We start from the raw sequence: 22,313 nt of genomic DNA, 5'->3' as shown, positions 1-22,313 counted from the left end.
CGCCTAACTAAAAAGAGACACGAGGCAAGTTTTGATCAGTGGACGTTTTTTGTTTAATAGATAATCCTTGAGCACATAATCATAAATGTACATACAGCCGCTGGTCAAAATTTGACATACAGTCAGTCACTAAAGTGGCAGTAAAATAAGTTAAAAGACTCTTTCGGGCCTGTGAAACCAGGTAAATAACAAACCAGCATCTTTCCTTCTGTGTGCGCACTTTTTTTGTTTTTATTCTGTGTTTCCGCGCACCTAACTTTGAATAATTTGCGACCTTGGCAAAGAAGAGGGGCTGCATTTTAGACGCTAATGGGACATTTTTGGAAATCTAAATCCAAGTGTTGACTTTACAGCAATGATGGTAATGGCCAAATGATTTCAATCTTTTGAAATGTATATTTCCACATAAGGCGTTGGCCACATGTACGAGTGCCAACGAGAAATCACACAAGCGTCTCTCTCCCTTCTCATTAGCATCTGTACAAATGACTCAACATATGATATTTTTTTTTTGATGCATGTGAATCAAGATCATAGGATAAAACACAAACTCGCGGCCTTCATGATGTCGCCGATTTGAGGTAAGCAATAAGGTCCTGGCGCTCGCCCTTCTTCTTGATGCCGGCGAAGATCATCTTGGTGCCCGGGATGTATTTCTTGGGGTTCTCCAGGTACACCATCAAGGTGTCCTCGCCCCACACGATTCCTGACACAAATTGAAATTGGGTATCATGTCATCAAGTTGGCCATTTTCAACACAAATAGCAAGTCTTTGAAGACAGCGACACAAGGGAAGTGGTGTCACTTTTTACAGCTGTAAGAAGCCACATCCAATGCAACCAAAAGGTAAGGAAGATTGTGTAATTGATTTTAGTCTTTTGATTCATTTAATAGTTGACAGTAGACCTATGGCATTAAAAGTTGTCAATTCAGCACAGAAAGACAAACCTTTGCTCTTGTTGGCGTCTGTGTACGAGAACCCCGGCGCCTGGCCCGTCTTGCGGCCAAAGAGACCCCACAGGTTGGGCCCAACCTTGTGCTTGCCCCCCTCCTCAACAGTGTGGCACTGCGCACACTTCTTCACAAACGTGTTCTTGCCTTTGGCCACGTCGCCCATAGTCACCTGAAATGAGACGGAACGGACAAAAAGACATTCACCACATTCATGCATGAAGGCTATACGACAGAATAAGGCGCAAAGAAAGTGGTGCACACTGCCACTGAGCTCAGGCGTGTCAGGGGTTTTGAGATCCTTGCAGTTTTGCACATTTGTCCAATATGGCAATCATAGAGTGACACCCCAACCCCCAGGGTTTCCTAAGGAGGTAATACAAGCCAAAAGGATGCAAACCTTGATTGTCATCAAGGTGGTAAACTGAGGATGAAGAGCAGGATGCTTGTCTCCACTCACCCAGGGCCAAGAAGCCAAGAAGCTCCTTCTCCTCCACCCTCAAACCACCAATAGCCTTTCACTACACCCCCAACCGGTCCTCTAACCCTAACCCCACAAACTGGGAGAAGTTATTGGAACAGACTGGTCGCTGTGGGCTGTTTCAGGCACCTTCTCCCCCTTGCCATCCGCCTCAACCCCCCCCCCCCCCGGCTCTCCTCGCCCCCTTACCCCCACACCTCCCTCTTCGCCCCCTCCCTTCCACGCCCCCTGCCACAGCCCCCCTGGGAAGTACCGAGAGTACTCTCCCCTTCCCCTCATCAACCTCCATCACCCTCGCCAACCCCGCCCCCCCCTACTGTAGCCTTCCCCAAAACCTGGCCCGCTGACGGCAGGACAACCAGTAAGGCATCCACCATCCACAACCCACCTCCTAGGCAGACACGGCGATACCCAAACCCCCGCCCCACCTTTTTCTACCCACCACCATTCCAGCCACACTCCTGGCCATTTCAACGCAGGCCAGCTCTCCTCCCTACCCCTCCCTACCCACCGTCCTCTCTGCCACGTGCCCTAACAAGCCACTGGCCAGCTCACTGTAGACCAGCTCTTCTCCCTACCCACCATCTTCTCTGCCACACGCCTTAACACGCCACTGGCCAGTTCACTGTCGACCAGCTCTCCTCCCAACCCCTCGCTACCCACCACCTTTCCTCCCACCCCCTCCCCGTCACCCCTTTTTCAAGCACTCACTTCCCCGACCCCTCCCACGCTCAGAGCCACCAGCAATCTGACTGGACACGGACCGCAGCCCTGCTGGCATCAAACTGTCCACCTACCCATACCCGCGTGCCCTCTGTGCTGGTGGTTGGATCCTCAATGGTACGCCACGTTTCCCTCCCCAAAGCTGAGACCCACTCATTCTCCGGAGCCAAGGTCCTCGACATCAACACCCGCATCCCCCAACTGACAGCTCACCGTCCACAGATCCTCACTGTCATCATACATATCGGGACCAATGACATCAAACTCCAGCGCTCAGAGACTCTCACACAACATTTTTGCACACTCATCTCCACTGTTTCTGCAACTGTTAAGGTTCATTATCTCCGCCCCCTTTCCATCTCCACGACTCACCGACACCCAGTTCAGTCGGATCCGGGATCTACACATCTGGCTCCAGGCCCATTGCACCGCCAACAAGATCCCCTATACCAATAACTTCACAACCTTCTGGAAACAGCACAATCTTTTTGCAAGGGACGGTTTACACCTCAACTAGGCAGGGGCACGGCTGCTCTCCCTCTCCATGGAGCTCACTCTGGAAACCCTGGACTGGCTCCATGAGTCGTGACGCGAGGATAGTCCAATCCATTTTCTCCCTCACAAAAACAGTTCACCTCCCCTCAGACCTCGGACTAACCAAGATCCCCCCGCTCCCCCACACGCTAGTCCTCACACCTGGTCCCTTTACTCCACCCCCCTACCTTCACCAAAGGAAAAAAATACACCAGTCACACACTACTTTCCCACTGCAAAAAATCATGTCCACACCTCTTTTAGAGTATCCACCACCGGTTATCGATCTCAGGCACAATTAACCAATCATAATAACCTCATAAATATTCCACTAAACCCTAGTCCAAAACTACATGCCTCTGGAGCTCGCTCCCAGCCCATCACGCAATCCTATTCCAGTCAAACAGAAACCGGCACCCAATCTGGCACCCATAATTCACTGGCAAAGAAAGCTCAGCGCCGCCTGTACTTCCTGCGGAAGCTCAGGCGTGCATGTGCTCCTCAGGCAGTCCTGTTTACATTCTACCGTGGCACCATTGAGAGCGTCCTCACCAGTTGCATCGCTGTCTGGGGTGGTAACTGCACTGAACAGAACTTGAAGGCCCTGCAGCGCATAGTGAATACGGCTGGTAAGATTATTGGTGCTTCGCTCCCCTCCCTGAAGGACATTTACACCTCCCATCTCGCCCGCAAGGCAACCTCGATTGCAAGAGATGTGAGTCACCCGGCTCACTCTTTGTTTGACCTTCTGCCCTCTGGGAAGAGGTACAGGAGTCTGCGCTCCCGCACCACCAGACTCGCCAACAGCTTCTTTCTCCAGGCTGTTAGGGCCCTGAACTCGCTACCCCCTTCTGCGTAGCATGCGGTACTGTTGCGCTATTTTCTGGAATGTCTGCTGTACGCGCACTTGCTCCTTTTTTTTTTTGCTCCTCTTATTTATTTATTTATTTATTTATTTATTTGTTGTGTTATTTATTCATTATTTATTCAGCACGCTTTTGTTATACTTGTTTACTTGTTTGTCTGTTGTGGGCCATGTCTTGTCACCGTGGGATAGGGGGGAACCAAATTTCGGTTTCTTTGTGTGTCTTTGGCATGTGGAGAAATTGACAATAAAGCTGACTTTGACTTTTGACTTTGATAATAACGTACAAATGACAAAACGAAAAAATAAGAATCACATAAAACAAATTCAAACTATATCCCAATTAAGCAATATTAAAGGTTTTAAAATATGCCACCTTAATGCAAGAAGCATCACATCAAAGCTTGATGAAATAAAAATACTCACTGAACTAGGCAAACCACATCTCATCATTACAGAATCGTGGCTTTCTCCTATCACACCAGACTCGTTTATCTCCATAGACAATTATCAACTACACAGAAGAGACCGGCCAAATAAACCTGGCGGTGGTATTCTATTACTAGTAAATAAATCATATGCACACACAGTAACCCCAATCACAACAGAAACTGAAACAAAGCAACTGGTCATCATCTTTACCAACCAACATGCAATCACAGTTATTGCCAGTTACAGGCCGCCAAACACAAACCCTACAGATTATATTAAAAATCTATCCAATATTATAAAAAATATAAAAACAAAGGAATATATCACAATTGGCGACCTGAAGTAAGACTACAAAGACAAATCATCCAAACATCTAAAAAGCATGGCTGAAAAATTAGGACTCCACCAACTGATAAAAGAACCAACTAGACTATGTCACACTTGCAGCTCTATTCTCGATCTCATCTTCACCAATCAACCCGTAAAATAGCACATCAGGAGTCATCCACGTAGCCGTATCAGACCATTCTCTCATATACACAGTTAGGAAAAACCCGAAACCTCGGAAAAATCATCAACAGTGCACTATTTCAAATATACCAAGATCTAAGCTACCACAGTATGAAACAGAAATAAAGAATATTGATTGGAGCAATCAACTAGCACTCACCGACCCAGAACAAATCTTAGCAGATTTCCAGAATCGTATAGAAGCCATACGGAAAAAACACACTACTATGAGAAAACTCAGTCTACGACAGAAAAAATTACCATGGATAAACTCAGATATTCTCAATCTAATCGCACAGAAAACCACTGCACTGAAATTGTATAGGTAAAAAAAAACACACTCACACATCTTAGAAATAAATGCACCTTAGAGATAAATAAGGCTAAAACCACTTACTTCCAGAAGCAAATCACTCAGGCCGCCACGAACCCCAAAATCCTCTGGCAGACACTAAAGTCCATCACTGGGCAAACTCATGAAAATACAAACAACAACATACAAATATCTTTACAAAATACACTCACTACTGATCAGGAACAGATCGCAAATAATAATAATTACTTCATCACCTCTACTAAAAGAACTGACAAAACACTTTGATCCTCCGTCTCCACCCACACCTATAACTCCCTCATCAGACAAGTTAACTTCTTCTGAGATCACGCTCTCAGAGTTATCCAGTACTCTCAGCTCACTCAATAACTCAAAGGCCAAAGACATATGAACTAAACACAGACCTTTACAAAACCCATGCCAGTAGCTTCCTACCCCTAATCCTCCATTTAATCAATCTTTGCATAAGACATTCCATATTTCCGACTGCGTGGAAAAAAGCAAAAATTACCCCTATATTTAAATCAGACGACCAAACAACCCTAACCAACTACCGTCCCATATCAATCCTCCCACCTATATCAAAACTTTTAGAAAAAAATCCTGTCAAAACAACTTATAGAACATCTGGAAACAAACAACCTTCTCAACAACTCACAATTTGGCTTCCGATCAGCTCGTTCTACACTATCTGCAGAGCTACTACTCACAGAATATATACGCACTTCTCTTAATAAAGGCCACATCACAGGAGCAGTCTTTGTAGATTTCCGTAAAGCCTTTGACACAGTTAATCACCAAATACTCCATAACAAACTAGCTTCCTTTCATCTCTCCCCCTCAGTGCTAACTATGCTCTCCTCATACCTCTCGGATAGAATCCAGGTTGTTAATATTGGTCAGGCCACATCTACTCCATTACCATCTCCCACTGTTGTTCCCCAGGGCAGCATACTAGGCCCATTATTATTCATTATGTACATCAATGACATGCCTAACATATGCAAACAAACCCAAATCATACTATATGCTGACGACACAGTTATTTTCACCTCAGATTCGAACATCGAAACCATAAACTCCAAACTTACTTCTGATCTCCAGCTCCTACATGACTGGCTAAAAGTAAACCATCTGACGATCAATAAAAAAAAACTGAAATAATGTATTTCCACTCCCCTAAGAAACACATCTCCATAACTGTCTCCGTTACTCTATCAGATCAAACTCTAGTAGTCACAAACACATATAAATATCTTGGAGTGCACTTAGACTCCCACCTCACCTACAAAAAACATGTTAACACTCTCACTAATAAACTCAAACAGAAAATGTATGTCTATAACAAGATCAGGCTATATCTCACCCATAATGTCTCAAATACTTATCTACATTCTATCATACTGTCCAGCATATCATACTGTCTTCCCATTTGGTCTCTCACCACAAAAGAAACTCTGGATCCCATAGCCAGACTATACAATAGAGCATACAAAATACATGGCAGACTATCACTCTGGATCCATCACGTTGCACGTCACTTGCACGCTCCAATGCACTAACCTTCCAGAATTCCACAATTCTCATGGCAATAACACTTTTCTATCAACTACACACAAATTCTCTCCCACCTATAGTTAATTCACTCATCCCAGGCCGTAATGAAAGACAGGCCCGCATCACCTGTTCAGTTACACAGGACCTCATCCGAACCCCAGCATACCAAAACAATTTTGGTCTGAACTCATTTATCCGCATATCTATTTTGATCTGGAATAAAATACCCCTTCAAATCAGATCAGCCACCTCTATTATGCAATTTAAACAGCTATACACATATTTTTTAATAACAAACCAAACTTGCACCCATAAACAATGATGTGTATGTATATGTATATGTATATATATATATATATATATATGTATATGTATGTGTATGTATATGTATATGTATATATATATATATATGTATGTGTATGTATATATATATATATATATATATATATATATATATATATATATATATATATATATATACACATGTTTATATATATATATATATATGTTTATATATATATATGTTTATATATATAGATATATAGATATATATAGTAGATATATATAGTATATATTGTATATAATGTCATAGGAACCTGCTGTAGTTCTTGAACTGAGTCAGGCCAGTCCATGAAACTTTGACGTTACATGTCGACCTTTCCTCTAAAAAAAAAGAAAAAAGCAAATGAATGAGTGGGTTTGATCAATGACATGCTATCCTTCCTTCCTCGTCTGTCCTCTGCAGTGCTGGATGAAGGACGTCGAAGGTAAAACCAGTGCAACCACCACTAAGCACGCTCTTATTACATGTACCCAATCTACGAGTTACGTTATCACCCGACTCGTCAAAATGAGACTTCCAGCTCGTGGTTCTTGGAGGCCCAAAAGTGTCAAATGCGTTAGCTTAGCTTATCCCCCTCCTCGACCGGCGTTAGCTGCTATGCTACTCAGCATTAGCCTCCTGGTCGTTGCCAGTGTGTTTTACTAAATGGTGCAGAATGAATACTTTTGACGTAATTTTTAATCTGTGAACCACTACTGGGGTGAGGTCTACCTCGTCTTTTGCATTTAGTTTTGTTGGGAAAAAAAAAGCGACGAAAAGAAAAAAGATGGCTGGCCGATTAGCAGGGCGGTTGGCTCTCAAGGACGATCGTTAACATGGCAGGCCGAAGATTTCAAATCCTTTCAGTCCAAGACTTGACATTGTATTCCAATACCTTGTAGTGTTTTTCGTTTTCGTCCAAAACGTGGATGATACCACAAGATCAGGTTCACGGTGACCTTATGTCACCCCCAACCAGCTCTCAAGGATGCTTGAAGGAGTTAGGACACAATCTACACAACTCACTCACCACACTTAAAATGTGTCCACCAGAATAAAAACTCTAAGTGTGTTTACAGAAGCATAAGATAACATTAACCCACTGAAAAAAACTACAACTAAAATATTAAAATGTGCCCCAACGTCATTGCGGCAGTTTGTGTTCACTCCCCGCGGTTTTAAATATAATTGTTAACATAGCTTCAGCACATCAAATTCAAATGTGTTGTGTTGTGTTGTGTTGCGTTGTACTTGCCAGTAGTTTAGAATTCGTTGAATGAAACCGTCTTCTATGTGGTTACTCTTCGCTACGAGAGACAAACACGTTGTGACGGTCGCACAGAAGGTCACTTACGAATGCCGGCTTCATGACGTCATGTAGTCATGTGATGGCGGTTTCGTCTCACTCTCTCAAAGGGCCACGTCTCGTTTCAATGACTATAGTTTGTTTGAAGCTTCGCTTACTCGACCCGCAGTAACAATTAGTCGTTGGTCAAATGAAAAACTGACGCATTAGGTGTTTTGAAGCTGCTGTGCTGAGTATTCGTTCGTCCTGAAGGCAGAAAGAAAAGCCCAAAAGGGTGATTAAAATTGTTTGGTCGGCACCCGACAAGAATATGACGTCACCTCCTTTGGCCACTTGTAATCGATTGTACTATGAGTACGTTTCAAAAAAAAAAAAAAGGCTCTTATAAAACAAAACCCCGCGACCTTCGTAAGGATAAGCAATATGAATGAATTAATTATTGTAATTTATTCAGTTAGTACATCTAGTTGCAGCATAGCATCTGAGTATATATCCTTGATGTAATGCAGGAGGCGTATTACAGAAAAATCCTAATTTGAGAATCTAATCTGTCTAGTTGCCGTGGCAATGGCACTTTAGGACCGTATTTAGGAAAAGTGTACTACGTAACAGTGTTTCTTAACTTGGTTTGCACATCCTATCTCAAGATAAGAAAAGTGTATTACAGAAGCATCCTACCTTCGAAAAATCTTAAATAAAATTGTCCAAACTTTAGGATAACCCATTTCGTTGTCCTAAGTGGTGTTTTTGAGGGATTGAGTGACAAGGTTAAGAACCACTGCACTAGATACAGGCGCAGTCACTGAATTTATGCCACCAAACAATGAATCATGAATGTTTTTGCAAATAATGATAATAGCAATAATCATACCTTCAATTACCTTGTATGATTAAACCGCTATTGAATTTAAATACATTTTCTACAATGAACAAAAAATTACTATGAACTCTATCAATCATACTGCACCTACAGGCGGGTTCTCTTTTTGTCACTTATTGTGGATAAGGCTAGCGGCATAGCAAAACGGCTAAATGTCCACCAGAGAGCACTGTTTCTCCATTTATGAACGCCAGCTCTTTCTGATGTCTTTACAGCAGGGGTGCCCAATAAGTCGATCGCGATCGACCGGTCGATCGCCTGGCCACTACTGGTCGATCACGTGACATTAAAATGTTGAAGGTTTTTTTTCGCACTTGACGCGTGCGCAAAAAACGGCGCTAACAACACAACACTAACACGCTAGCTCGCGAGTTCCCTCCAATTGTTAGAACCCAGTTTTTTCTCTTAAACTTAAGAAAGGGTATAAAAATGAGTGGGGCAGCTGGACATAGTAAAAAGATAATATATATATATATATATAAAATTATATATATATAATTAACTATTTTTTTAGTGGGTAGATCTTTGTGACTTGGTCATTTCAAAAGTAGCTCGCGAGCTCAAAATGTTTGGGCACCCCTGCTTTACAGTTTAGGAAAGGAGCCCAAGGAGAGATCATGTGTTTCGAAATTATTTGAAAGCAACCCCACCTGCCCTTTTTGGTCGTTATCATTCAAACATTTGGAGATTCAAGACTTTTTCCCCACTTAGTAACTTTTTAAAAAGTATGATGGAACAATCTATACAAGTCTGTTTACTCAACATTTAGTGATATTTAATATGAATGAAATAAAATAATATTCAATGCTGTTTTTCCATGTGTCCTCAAATATCCCAAAAACAACCTGTTCATTGAAGACTAAAAGTCGGTAGTTGTGAATGTGGCAATGGATGTAAAAGTTTGGCAAGCGCTGCAATAGGCTCGAGCTGACTGGCGACCTTCGTGAGGACAAGTGCTGTGAATGGATGGATAGTTGGATGGATGGATTTTAGCCACTTCTTTCCAACACAGAAACATCTATTTTCACCTGCATGCACAGACATGGCCAATTTCGTCAATCATCCTTGACCACAGACAGGTGGCGGGGATGAGTTATCGGGAAGTAGACAAGGAATACCCTGAACTGGTCGCCAGCCAATTGCAGGGCACACAGAGACAAACAACCATTCACAGTCGCACTCACACCTGCAAGCAATTTGGAGTGCTCAATCAGCCATACCCTTCGAACTGTGAGGCCGACGTGCTAACCAGTGTCCTAGTATTAGTTTTCGTAAAGAGGACAGCATTGATCATCTGCACACTTACGTTGGCTCATCTGTTTACTAATAACAATTGCAATTGTTAGCCGATCAAAATCACTCCAGTAATTTTTACAGAAATGGCAAAAGTACCCAGACTTCGTGCTTGAGTAGCAGATGTTGATAAAAGTAGTATTGAATCAACTCAGATTCCAAAATTTAAAAAAAGACGTTCTCTCTAGGGATTCTGAATGACACATAGTCATATAAAACATTCTCAAATAAACTTCAGATCATTGAAAAATAAAAATATTTTTCCATTGTTAAAAATAATGCATCTTCACAGCCCAAAAAAAGTCTGGTCTCACCCACTTGGTGTGCTTCCAATCAAGGTCCAGCAGGTCGCAGCTCTGTACCACCTTCTTTGTTGACTTTATACTCCCGCAGAATGAGGGCACTTGATGTCTGAATGCTAAATCCGGCATTATCTCACACGGCTTTGACTCCATGACACAAAGCAGGAGGGAAAAGTATGACTTTTACTGTGCTGCTGTTACAGTAGTGATGCAGTTAGGGCCATATTACGAACGGGCCGGGGGCCCGTGGGGGCCCAAAGCGATGCAGATGCCAATGCCAATTGTCAGAGGGAGCTTATGACTACTTACACTGTGATAAGGCATATCTATAGAGAACCATGAGAGAGGGGTGGTATGAATTAGAACACGGGGGCCGGCAATCAGAGGGCCCCTGGGCCACTTCAGAGTCTTATCAGGAGGAGAATCTTCCGTGGATCCGCGGATATCCGTGGTTTTTTTTCCGTCGGGAGTATCATTTTTGTGAATCGTGTAGATCCGTTGAGAAAATTGTTTTTATATGGGGGGGGTGCTGGCAGCAGTATTGCGACAACAGCCGCCTTATTTTCGGCAGCATTTTGTCGCTACTTTCGTCACATCATTTGCCTACTGATTTGCCGAATTAGCAAATGTTTTAGCCAGCATGGCGAAAGTTTTAGAGAAAAAAGACGAGGATCGTGCCAGGGAAATAGACAAGTCGAACGGGATCAGGAACTGCTTCAGATGGGCATGGCTCGAGAGCAGCGTCATCTTACAACTCGGAACACAAAGACGCTCTTAATGTCATGGATCGGAATGGAGCAGGGCGACCAAATGCATCTTGGACCAGGCTTTATTGGAGAACTCAAAAACAGACTAAGAGAAGCTCAACTAGGGACAAGACTAATTGAACAAAAAGACAAGATAAAGACAGGAACGACGACTACAACAATCCGACAGGGGTGTGACATGCAGACAGGACTTATATACACGACAGGTAACGAGAGGCAGGTGTGACTGTGATTAGTACATAGATTGAGAATAGACACAGGAAGGGAGGGACGAGCACACAGACACTGACAGTACCCCCCCCACAAGGGACGGCTCCCGACGTCCCAAAAAAACGAACTCCCCGCGCGGCGAGTGGGGGTGGGGGGTGTAGAAGCGCACCAGTCCAAACGACCTCACTGGCCTATGGCAAAGTCCTAACCGCGCTCGGCAGCAACTCTGGGAACATGAACCGCAATCGGCGGCTACTCGGGGACATGAACCGCAATCGGGGGCTACTCGGGGACACGAACCGCAATCGGCGGCAACTCGGGGGACACGAACCGCAATCGGCGGCAACTCTGGAACACGATCCGCAATCGGCGGCAACTCTGGAACACGAACCGCAATCGGCGGCAACTCTGGCATACGAACCGCAATCGGCGGCAACTCTGGAAATCTGTAGGCATTCGGAAGGCGGGGCTGTGCACAGCGGCAAGAGCTATCACGCGCCGCAGCAGTGGGAGTGGGGCCAGGGACGATCGCGGGTCCGGCGCAACTGGATTAAAGTCTGGCGACGGTCGCGGGTCCAGTGACACTGGGGTGCGACCCGATGGTGGCCGCAAGTCCTGATGGCGCCAGGAGGAACTCCAATGACGGCCGCGGGTCCGGCGTCACGGGTGCGAAGTCTGATGATGGTCCGTAGCTGATGGCGCCGGGAGGAACTCCGATGGCGGCCGCGAGTCTGGCGTTGCTGGAGCGAAGTCCGATGGCGGCCGCGGAGCCCATGGCGCTGGAACAAGCTCGGACGACGGACGTGGATCGGGCATCGCAGCGGGAGCTGATGGAGGAAGGTCCAAGCGCTGGTCGCTGAAGTGGTCGGATTGTTCTCTCATGGATCGGAATGGAGCTGTTAGGTTCCCAGTTCTTTATCTTTAATGCTCGATATGCTAACAGTAATTACCAAGAGGCGGCCTTCACAGTTTAATTATTTAATGTATGCCAGAATGATCGATGCACAGCTGTGGATCCCTTTCTGTGAGATGCGGAAGAAGGTCTAACTCCCAACGCCAAGGTTCTTGCTCTTATACTACTCTGAGCCACCTTCCTGCAAGGAGACGACTCTGCCTAGCTTGTGTGATAGTGTGTGGGACCTTGTAGTCTTAACTGAGAGCGACTTCTACATATGTGCAAAGAGTGTCATAGAGAAGAGAAAGCTAATAAAGCAAGAGAAGGGTTACAGCGATATAACGGCATAGCTCAAGCTACCTAGCTAATCACATGTGCCAAAGAGGCCTATTCTAACAGAGCAGGTCGACGAAATGCAGCTTGGACCAGGGTTTATTGGAGAACTCAAAAACAGACTAAGAGAAGCTCGACTAGGGACAAGACTAATTGAACAAAATGACAGGAACGACGACGACAGACGAGATGAGAGACAAGAATGTCTGTCATGTATGTCAATGTGAGGGATGCGTACAAGGCCACACCGCTCCCCCCACTGGGGAAGTCAGACCACAACCTGATCCACCTACAACCAGAGTACACCCCCCTGGTCAAAAAACAGCCCGTTGCAACCCGCACCATCAGGAAGTGGACTCCGGAGATGGAAAGTGTCCTGAGAGACTGTTTTAACACCACAGACTGGGATGTGCTGATCGATCCACACCGTGAGGACATAGAGGGGTTGACACACTGCCTGACGGACTACCTGAACTTCTGCATGGATGTGGTCTCTCCTGTTAAGACAGTCCGTTACTACCCGAATAACAAGCCTTGGGTAACACGGGAGGTCAAAGCCGTCCTGAACAGGAAGAAAGCCGCCTTCAGGAGCAGAGACAGGGAGGCCATGAAGGCAGCACAGCAGGAGGTGAAACACTGTGTGAGGGAAGCCAAAGACATCTACAGGACAAAGGTGGAGCAGAAGCTGAAGGAAAACAACATGAGGGCCGTCTGGGAAGGTGTGAGGACTATCACGGGCCACAACACCAAGACCAGGGTCGTTGAAGGGACAATGGAGAGGGCGAACGAGCTGAACAACTTCTTCAATAGGTTTGATCGGCCCACGACCCCCCCACCTCTACTGCAGCCATCTCTCCTTACCTCCACAACACACCACCCCCGAAACAACACAGCACCCCCACCCTCCTCCTCCTGCCCCCCCACCCCAGATACCAAAGCACACCACCCCCGAAACACCACAGCACCCCCACCCTCCTCCTCCTGCCCCTCCACCCCAGATACCACAGCACCACCATTCTCCTCCTCCAGCCCCCCCACGCCAACACAAGCTCTGCCTTACATCACAGCAGACCAGGTCAGAGGACAGCTGAGGAAACTTCGACCCAGGAAAGCACCAGGCCCGGACAAGGTGTGTCCCAGACTACTGAAAACCTGCGCTGCTGAACTGGGGGAACCACTTCAACGGATCTTCAACCTCAGCCTGCAGCTGGGGATAGTGCCTACACTATGGAAGACATCCTGCATCACGCCGGTTCCTAAAAAGACCCGGCCCAGTGAACTGAATGACTTTCGGCCGGTGGCACTCACTTCACACCTGATGAAGACATTGGAGCGGCTCTTCCTCAGTCTCCTCAGACCTCAAGTGCGACATGCTCAGGACAGCCTGCAGTTTGCATATCGGCCAGATGTTGTAGTGGAGGACGCCATCCTCCACCTACTGCACCGAGTTCACTCCCACCTGGATAAGGGAAGCGACACAGCGAGGATTCTGTTCCTAGACTTCTCCAGTGCGTTCAACACCATCCAGCCCCCCCTGCTCAGTGACAAACTGGGCAGGATGGGAGTGGACCCATACATAGTGACCTGGATCTCCAGCTACCTCACAGACAGGCCCCAGTACGTCAGACTAATAGACACCATCTCTGACACAGTGGTCAGCAACACTGGAGCCCCACAGGGCACAGTGCTGGCCCCTGTACTCTTCACCTTGTACACCTCAGACTTCTGTTACAACTCTGAGCTGTGTCACATACAGAAGTACGCGGATGACACAGCCATTGTCGGGTGTATCAGGGACAACAGAGAAGAGGAGTATAGGAGCCTGGTGGGGGATTTCGCCACCTGGTGCGGTGCCAACCAACTGGAGCTCAACATCTCCAAGACCAAGGAGCTGGTCATAGACTTTGGGAGGAACAGACCCAAGCCTAGGCCCGTACTGTTGGAGGGGGCTGAGGTGGAGGCTGTGGACTCCTACAAGTACCTTGGGGTGTGGCTGGATAAAAAACTGGACTGGTCAACTCACATCAACCACCTTCACAGGAAGACACAGAGCAGGATGTACTTCCTGAGGAGACTACGTTCTTTTAACATCTGCAACAAACTCTTGGAGATGTTCTACCAGTCTGTGGTTGCCAGTGTCCTGTTTTACACCGTGGTGTGCTGGGGCAACAGCACATCCAAGAAGGACACCTCCAGACTGGACAAACTGGTCAGGCGAGCCGGCTCTGTGATCGGCAAGAAGCTGGACTCACTGGAGACAGTGGCAGAGGCAAGGTCACTGAAAAAACTGTTGGACATTATAGACAATGTCAGTCACCCTCTGCACACTGTCATCACCAATCAGAGGAGCCGGATCAGTGGGAGACTGCTCCTCCCCAAATGTAGGACTAACAGACTGAAGAACTCCTTTGTCCCCCAAGCCATCAAGCTGTTCAACTCCTCACTGGGGGGGAGGAGGTGACATGGACATGAACAGGGACATGGAGATACTTGTAATAACTGTACACATTCACATCAATATACAATGTGCAATATTTCCCTTTCCATTCTTTTTACTACATTGTCATCATTTGTGCAATTACTTTTTTTCACACTGTCCAATAATAACACATGGCAATAATACATGGCAACTACTGTGTAGTGTTTTTACTTCCCTCAATCTTCTTACCTAATTTATCTTTTTGCCTCTTTTACATTTCATTTGCTAATTTTTGCACTGTATATATTTCTGCATGTTTCTGTATATTTTTATCTCTTATATTGTTTTTTTTGTATATTTTGTATTTACTGCTACTGGACACAGAATTTCCCTGAAGGAGCAATCCCAAGGGATTAATAAAGTTGAGTCTAAGTCTAAGTCTAAGTCTAAGTCTAAGAACAATCCGACAAGAGTGTGACACTCAGACAGGACTTATATACACGACTGGTAACAAGAGGCAGGTGACTGTGATGAGTACATAGATTGAGAATAGACACAGAATAGATAAACTCGACAAGCTGGGCCTCAGTACTTACCTCTGAACTGGCTACTAGACTTCCTCTGTCAGAGGCCTCAGGTGGTACGTGTTGGTGACAAAATCTCCGCCAGCATCACGCTGAGCACGGGGGCCCCCCTAGGCTGCGTGCTCAGTCCGCTGCTCTTCACCCTGCTGACGCATGACTACACTGCGTCCTATAGCAACAACCGCATAGTGAAGTTTGCTGACGACACGACTCTGGTGGGTCTCATCACCAAGGGCGACGAGACTCAGTACAGGTTGGAGGTTGACCTTCTGACCGCGTGGTGCAGGGACAACAACCTCCTGCTGAACGTCAACAAGACCAAGGAAATTGTTGTTGACTTTCGGAAGGGTCACACCCAACACCTGCCGGTGACCATCGACAGTGCTGTGGTGGAGAGAGTGAGCAGCACCAGATTCCTGGGGGTGCACATCAGTGAGGATTTCTCCTTGTCCGCCAACACCGCGTCACTGGCGAAGAAACCTCAGCGCCGCCTGTACTTCCTGCGGAAATTCAGGTGAGCAAGTGCTCCTCCAGCCGTCATGACTACATTCTACAGTGGCACCATTGAGAGCGCCCTCTCCAGTTGTATCGCTGTCTGGGGTGGTAGCTGCACTGAATACAACATGTGGGCCCTGCAGCGCGTAGTGAACACGGCTGGTAAGATTATTGGTGCGTCACTCCCCTCCCTGAAGGGCATTTACACCTCCCATCTCACCCGCAAGGCGACCACGATTGTGAGTGATGTGAGTCACCCCGCTCACTCTTTGTTTGATCTTCTGCCCTCTGGAAAGAGGTACAGGAGCCTGCGCTCCCACACCGCCAGACTCACCAACAGCTTCATTCTCCAGGCTGTTAGGATCCTGAACTCTCTTCCCCCTTCTGCGTAGCGTCCTGTACTTTTTGCGCTATATTCTGACTGTCTGCTGTATGCACACTTGCTCCATTTTTGCTCCTCTTATTTATTGTGTTATTTGTTTATTTATTGTTTATTCATCACTCTTATTTATTCATTGTTTGTGCTTTCTTGTTTTATTTTCTTGTGTTGTTTTCTTGTATGTACATTGTGAACTATGTCTTGTCACCGTGGGATAGTGGGAACGTAATTTCAATCTCTTTGTGTGTCTTGGCATGTGAAGAAATTGACAATAAAGCAGACTTTGACTTTGACTTTGATTAAACATGGTGGCAGCGGAGGAGGACTCCGTCTGAACTCGCAAGTGATTTTTCCGGACGAGGATCGTTACTGGATGCTAACTTAGCTGCTAGCATACGGCTTCCGTGACGACATGGAGGGACTGAGGATGCCGCGAACGTTATGCTTGGATTCCAGCAACCTCTCTAAAACATGGAAGACTTGGAGGGACGAGTTGGCACTGTATGTGGATCTGGCGAAGGAGGAGGCTGAAGACAGACAGAAAGTACGGCTATTCAGTTATCTTGTCGGCGAGAGCGGCAGAGAGCTCTTGGATACCCTGATGAGCGACGCAGCTAAGGATACGTGGAAACTAGAAGACATCATTGCAAAGTTTGATGATCACTGTAACCCCGTCGTGAATGAGATTGTGGAACGCTACCGTTTCTTCACTAGAAATCAGGGCATCGGCGAAAATATAGACACTTATCTCACGGAACTGAGACTGTTGGCAAAGACATGCAACTTTGGGACGTTGAGAGACTTCCTCATTCGGGATAAGATTGTGTGTGGTGGCAACAGCGCAGGGATGATGGAGAGACTGTTGCGGGAGAAAAACCTCACTCTAGACACGTGTGCAACTGTGCAGAGCTGCAGAGCTCTCAAAGGAGAATGTTAAAACCATCACCGGTCCTTCGGATGAGGAGGTACACGCTGTTCAAGAGGCGCGGTACAAGAGGAAAGTTGACAACTCGGTGGATTGTAAATTCTGTGTGAGAAAAGTAAATTTAAATGCCCGGCATTTAGAAAAAAGTGCGCCAAGTGTGGCAAAGACAACCACTTTGCGGTGAAATGCAGGGCTAGAACGGACCAAATGTGGAAGCAGAACGTGAGGGCCGTAGCAACAGAAGATGTGAGCGATGAATTTTCAGGATGTATCACATATAACTGAGACAGTGCCTAAAGTGGAGACAGGCTCAGGCACGGATGTGGTAGCAGCAAGAGCACAGTGCAATGAGATAAACACAGCTAAGTCTAACACCCGGCTTCTCTTTGCTGGCATGCTATTAGAAAACAACCTGGTCAAATTTCAGATATACTGCGGGGCTACATGCAATGTTATTTTGATTAACCTGTTGAACCCTGACATTAAGCTGGAACATACAACCACAGTGCTAGTTATCTATAACAAAAGTACGGTGAGGCCATTGGGGAAATGCAAAATCAAAATTAGAAATCCGCGAAATCATAAACAATATCGCTTGCAGTTTCAAGTGGTAAATACAGAGGGTGCAGTGCCACTCCTGGGCAGGAGTGCCAGCGAGGCAATGAAGCTGATCAGAGTGCACCATGAGAATATCATGGCTATAGACGAGATAGTCACAACAGGGAAACTCTCAACAGAACAGTGGACAATGGAACAAATTAAAACAAGTTATGCTGACGTGTTCACTGGAGATGGATGTCTAGAAGGAAAATATAAAATGGAGATAGACAGCAACGTGAAGCCTGTATAGCCACCAAAGCGACGGGTCCCTGTTGCACTGACGAAACCGTTGAAGGAGGAGCTCACAGACCTGCAACGCAGAGGAATAATCACCCCTGTTGACTGCAGCACGGACTGGATCAGCGCTATGGTGGTGGTGCGGAAACAGAATGGCAAGCCAAGAGTCTGTATTGATCCTAAACCATTAAACAGAGCATTGAAGCGCAGCCACTTCCCATTTCCAACCATTGAGGACATCTTACCCGACTTGTCAAGAGCCAAAGTGTTCACAGTGTGTGACGTCAAGAGTGGATTCTGGCATGTACAGCTGGAGGAGGAGTCCAGCTATTTAACGTTTGCCACTCCCTTTGGACGTTACAGATGGCTGAGGATGCTGATAGACATAAGTCCAGCCCCGGAAATATTTCAGCAAAAGCTCACACAGGCCTTGGACAATGTGCCGGGTCTGTACATTTTTGCGGATGACATCCTGATCACAGGACAAGGGGAGACACAGGAGGAAGCAGAATGGGACCATGATGACAAACGGAAGCAGTTTCTTGACAGATGCAGGGATAAATGTGGAAAATTTCAGATTGAGACAGAAGGAGACCACATACATTGGACACCGCTTGTCGGCCGAGGGACTCAAGGCGGATCCGGAAAAAATGCGTGCAGTGGAGCAGATGCCAGCGCCGACAGATGTGAAAGGAGTGCAGAGGCTTCTCGGTATGGTCAATTACCTCACAAAGTTTTGACCTCATCTCTCAGGCCAATGCAAAGTACTGAGGGACCTGACGCACAAAGACAAGGATTGGAAATGGACAACAGAGCACACAGAGTCATTCCTCAAACTTAAAGAGACAATAATGAATGCTCCAGTGGTGAAATATTACAATCCGGATGAGGAGCTGTCAGTACAGTGCGACGCCTCAGACACTGGGTTGGGCACAGCGCTCATGCAGAAGGGTAAGCCTGTTTCTTTTGCAAGCAGAGCGTTGACACAAACTGAGCGTCGTTATGCTCCAATCGAAAGGGTTTTTGGCTATGGTTTTCAGCATGAAAAAATTCCACCAGTACACATATAGTCGCAGGGTCACAGTCCAGAGCGATCACAAGCCATTAGAAACCATTGTTAAAAAAAAAACACTGAGTGCACCGAAGAGACTGCAGGCAAGATGCTGTGCATTCAGAAGTATGGCGTGGACGTTGTGGACGTGCCGGGGAGAGACATGCTATTGCCTGACACACTCAGCAGGGCCTATCTTCCAGAAAGCCTGCCCGTGGAGGATGAATTGGAGACTGTCAATATGGTACAACACCTGGCGATCTCATCGCACAGACTGCAGGACATAAGATCAGCCACGGCCAAGGACAAGACCCTGCAACTGCTCATCCAAACAATGAGCCAGAAATGGCCCACGGATAAGTCTCAGGTACCAAATGATATTAGGCCATTTTACGCGTTCCAAGATGAACTGAGTCACCGAGATGGAATAGTCTTCCGGGGGGAGCGTGCTGTCATTCCGGACACTCTGAGGTCGGACATCACTGGGCGATTGCACTCATGTCATCTTGGCGTTGAGGGATGCCTACGGAGAGCTAGAGAATGTGTCTACTGGCAGGACACGAATGATCAGGTCAAGCACTATGTTGCTAAATGTGAAATCTGCAGGTCAATGGACAATAAACAGCAGAAAGAAACATTGAAGTCACATGATGTTCCGCACAGGCCCTGGGCTAAGGTGGGAATGGATCTTTTCATTCTGGATGGCAGAGACTGTGGATTATTTTTCAAACTTTTGGGAACTGGACTAGTTTCCGGACACAAAGTTGACCACGGTGATAAAGAAACTTAAAGGTCACTTTGCGCACCAAGGCATTCCGGATACGGTGGTCTCAGACAATAGGCCACAATATGCATCCCAGGACTTTAAAAAATTCAGTGAACGGTGGGGTTTCCGGCATATGACTTCATAACCTGGCTATCCACAGAGCAACGGCAAGGCTGAATCAGTCGTTAAGACAGCCAAACACCTTCTTATCAAAGCCAAAACAGCCGATAGGGATCCTTATCTGGCTCTTCTAGACCACCGCAACACACCGTCACAGGGTCCGGAAAGCAGCCCAGCACAGAGACTACTCAGTCGCAGAACCCAGACACTGCTACCAACAAAAGAAAGCCTGCTGAAACCACGAGTGGTGCAGATAAGTCGGAATCTAAAGAACAAAGAGCAGTGTCAGAGTGCATACTACAACAAAGCAGCTAAGGACTTGGACATACTTAAAACAGGTGACTGTGTGAGGATACAGCCACTCCCACCCCACACTGTCTGGAGATTGGCCCGGGTGCTGAAACCGGTGGATGGGAGGTCCTACGACGTGCAGTTGCTCTCGGGAGGAGTCATGAGGAGAAATCGCAGATACCTCAGGCGGGCACAGGGAGTGACCCTCAATGACCAAACGGAGATGGATATCAACATCCCCGATCAGCTACAGGCCAGGGGAAATGCAGAGGCAGTTCCTGTTCCTCATAGGTGCGCAGCAGCACATACCCCCAGAGGAACTGGGAACGGAAATACCCCTGCCACAACCAGAGCGTAGTGATACAACCCCAGCGATATAAGGACTATGTGTTGTCACGTTGATTGAAGACAGTGTTTTGATTTTTTATGTTGGAACATTCTACTCTAAATATGCAAACAACAACAAAAGTTATATATTTTCAGTGTTTGCAATGGTTCTGTGTTTTCAGTGTATTTGCAGTGTTTTCAATGCAGCAATCCAGTGTTGATTATTTTCATCAGCTACTTAAATATTCAAGGTAAGCAGTTTTGCACAAATGTTTAGAATAGAAAAGAAAAACATTTTTGGGGAGGTAAGAACTCATAACTTTTAAAAGAGAAAGGATGTAACAATATGATCTATTGTTAGCCAACTGGGAACTGTTGAGGGAAGGGGGGACGTTTTAAGGGGGGACACTTCCGGTTATAGGGTTAGACTAGTTTAGGAAAATACGGCCCGCGGGCCATATCCGGCCCTTTGTGCGTCTCTGTCCGGCCCGCAATCATAAATTACATTTGATTACAACTTAATAAATAAATTTTAAAAAATCAGTGTCGTACATGCAATACAACTGTCCTGCTTTTATTTTGAAAGGCGTCGCACTTCCGTGTAGCGTGCGTGCATGTGAGCTGTGCGTATAGGTGAACAGCGCGAAGTAATGCTGCCCTCAAAATGTGTGCTGACGCGAAGAAAAGAAAAGTTGACAAGGAGTGCCGTGTTTTCAACAAGATACTGCCAAGTATTTCTTTACAGAACTGAAAAGTAAAGCCGTGTGCCTGGTTTGTGGCACACAGGTCGCTGTGTTTAAAGAATATAATTTGAGTCGCCACTACACGACCAAGCATGAGGAAAAACAGAAATCTGTCTAATAAAGAGCGCGCAACAGAGGCTGATGCATTGCTAGCAAAACTGCAAGCCCAACAAGGACTTTTTATCAAACTTCACACCCACAGAGATGCAGCGGTCAGGACAAGTTTTGTCATTTCCCGCAAAATTGCCCCAAAAAGTAAGCCGTTTACTGACGGAGAGTTTATTAAGGAGTGCTTATTGGACTCTGTTGCACTGATATGCCCGGAGAAAAAGAGCGCATTTGAGAATGTGTCACTCTCCCGACGTACCGTAACAAGGCGGGGTGAGAACACATTGATATGTTTCTATAAATGTGTTGTAATTCACAGTTTGAGGAAAAGTTAAAGAAGTTCAGAATAAATTGTACTGATTAATGTTTTTTTTTTTAATTTGACCTATACACCACAATTTCACATAGCCTTATATAAATATAAACAGAATAATTGTAGTCTTCTAATTACCAGTACCATTTATTTAAAATAAATAATTTAGTGCATATTACAATGGAATAAAGTTGAGCAGGTTTAAATTATCGTTAGTGTGGCCCTCTGACATAACTCGGGTTTTTCATGTGGCCCCTTGT

General features: G+C 46.0%; 1 protein-coding gene across 2 annotated transcripts; it reads right to left on the bottom strand.

Annotated features, from left to right (window-relative positions):
- Positions 1-29: 29 nt before the first annotated feature.
- Positions 30-8,123, bottom strand: LOC148393567 (cytochrome c). Of its 2 annotated transcripts, XM_088385628.1 has the most exons (4): positions 7,965-8,059; positions 6,984-7,050; positions 949-1,123; positions 30-706 (listed from the first exon to the last, which is right to left on the bottom strand). In XM_088385628.1, the coding sequence occupies exons 2-4, from the start codon at positions 7,017-7,019 to the stop codon at positions 561-563; spliced, it is 357 nt and encodes a 118-aa protein (XP_088241754.1). In that variant the 5' UTR covers positions 7,020-7,050; positions 7,965-8,059; the 3' UTR covers positions 30-560. The 2 variants fall into 2 exon arrangements, with proteins under 2 accessions (XP_088241754.1, XP_088241756.1); XM_088385630.1 differs by lacking the exon at positions 6,984-7,050 and having other exon boundaries at positions 7,965-8,123.
- Between the last annotated feature and the right edge of the window lie 14,190 nt (positions 8,124-22,313).

This window comes from Syngnathus floridae, chromosome 9 (assembly GCF_059516105.1).
Source record: "Syngnathus floridae isolate MCC-2025c chromosome 9, RoL_Sflo_1.0, whole genome shotgun sequence".
In the NCBI taxonomy this organism is placed as follows: domain Eukaryota; kingdom Metazoa; phylum Chordata; class Actinopteri; order Syngnathiformes; family Syngnathidae; genus Syngnathus; species Syngnathus floridae.
The sequence above is the reverse complement of the archived record's forward strand: the minus strand, read 5'-3'. Positions and strand labels throughout refer to the sequence as shown.

What these genes read in the sequence shown, in the direction of transcription:
- LOC148393567 (XM_088385628.1), bottom strand. Translation starts at nt 7,019, where the DNA reads ATGGACTGGCCTGACTCAGTTCAAGAACTACAGCAG. An exon ending in CAGTTCAAGAACTACAGCAG is followed by an intron (nt 1,124 to 6,983) that starts GTTCCTATGACA and finishes GTCTCATTTCAG; the next exon opens with GTGACTATGGGCGACGTGGC. An exon ending in AGACGCCAACAAGAGCAAAG is followed by an intron (nt 707 to 948) that starts GTTTGTCTTTCT and finishes AATTTGTGTCAG; the next exon opens with GAATCGTGTGGGGCGAGGAC.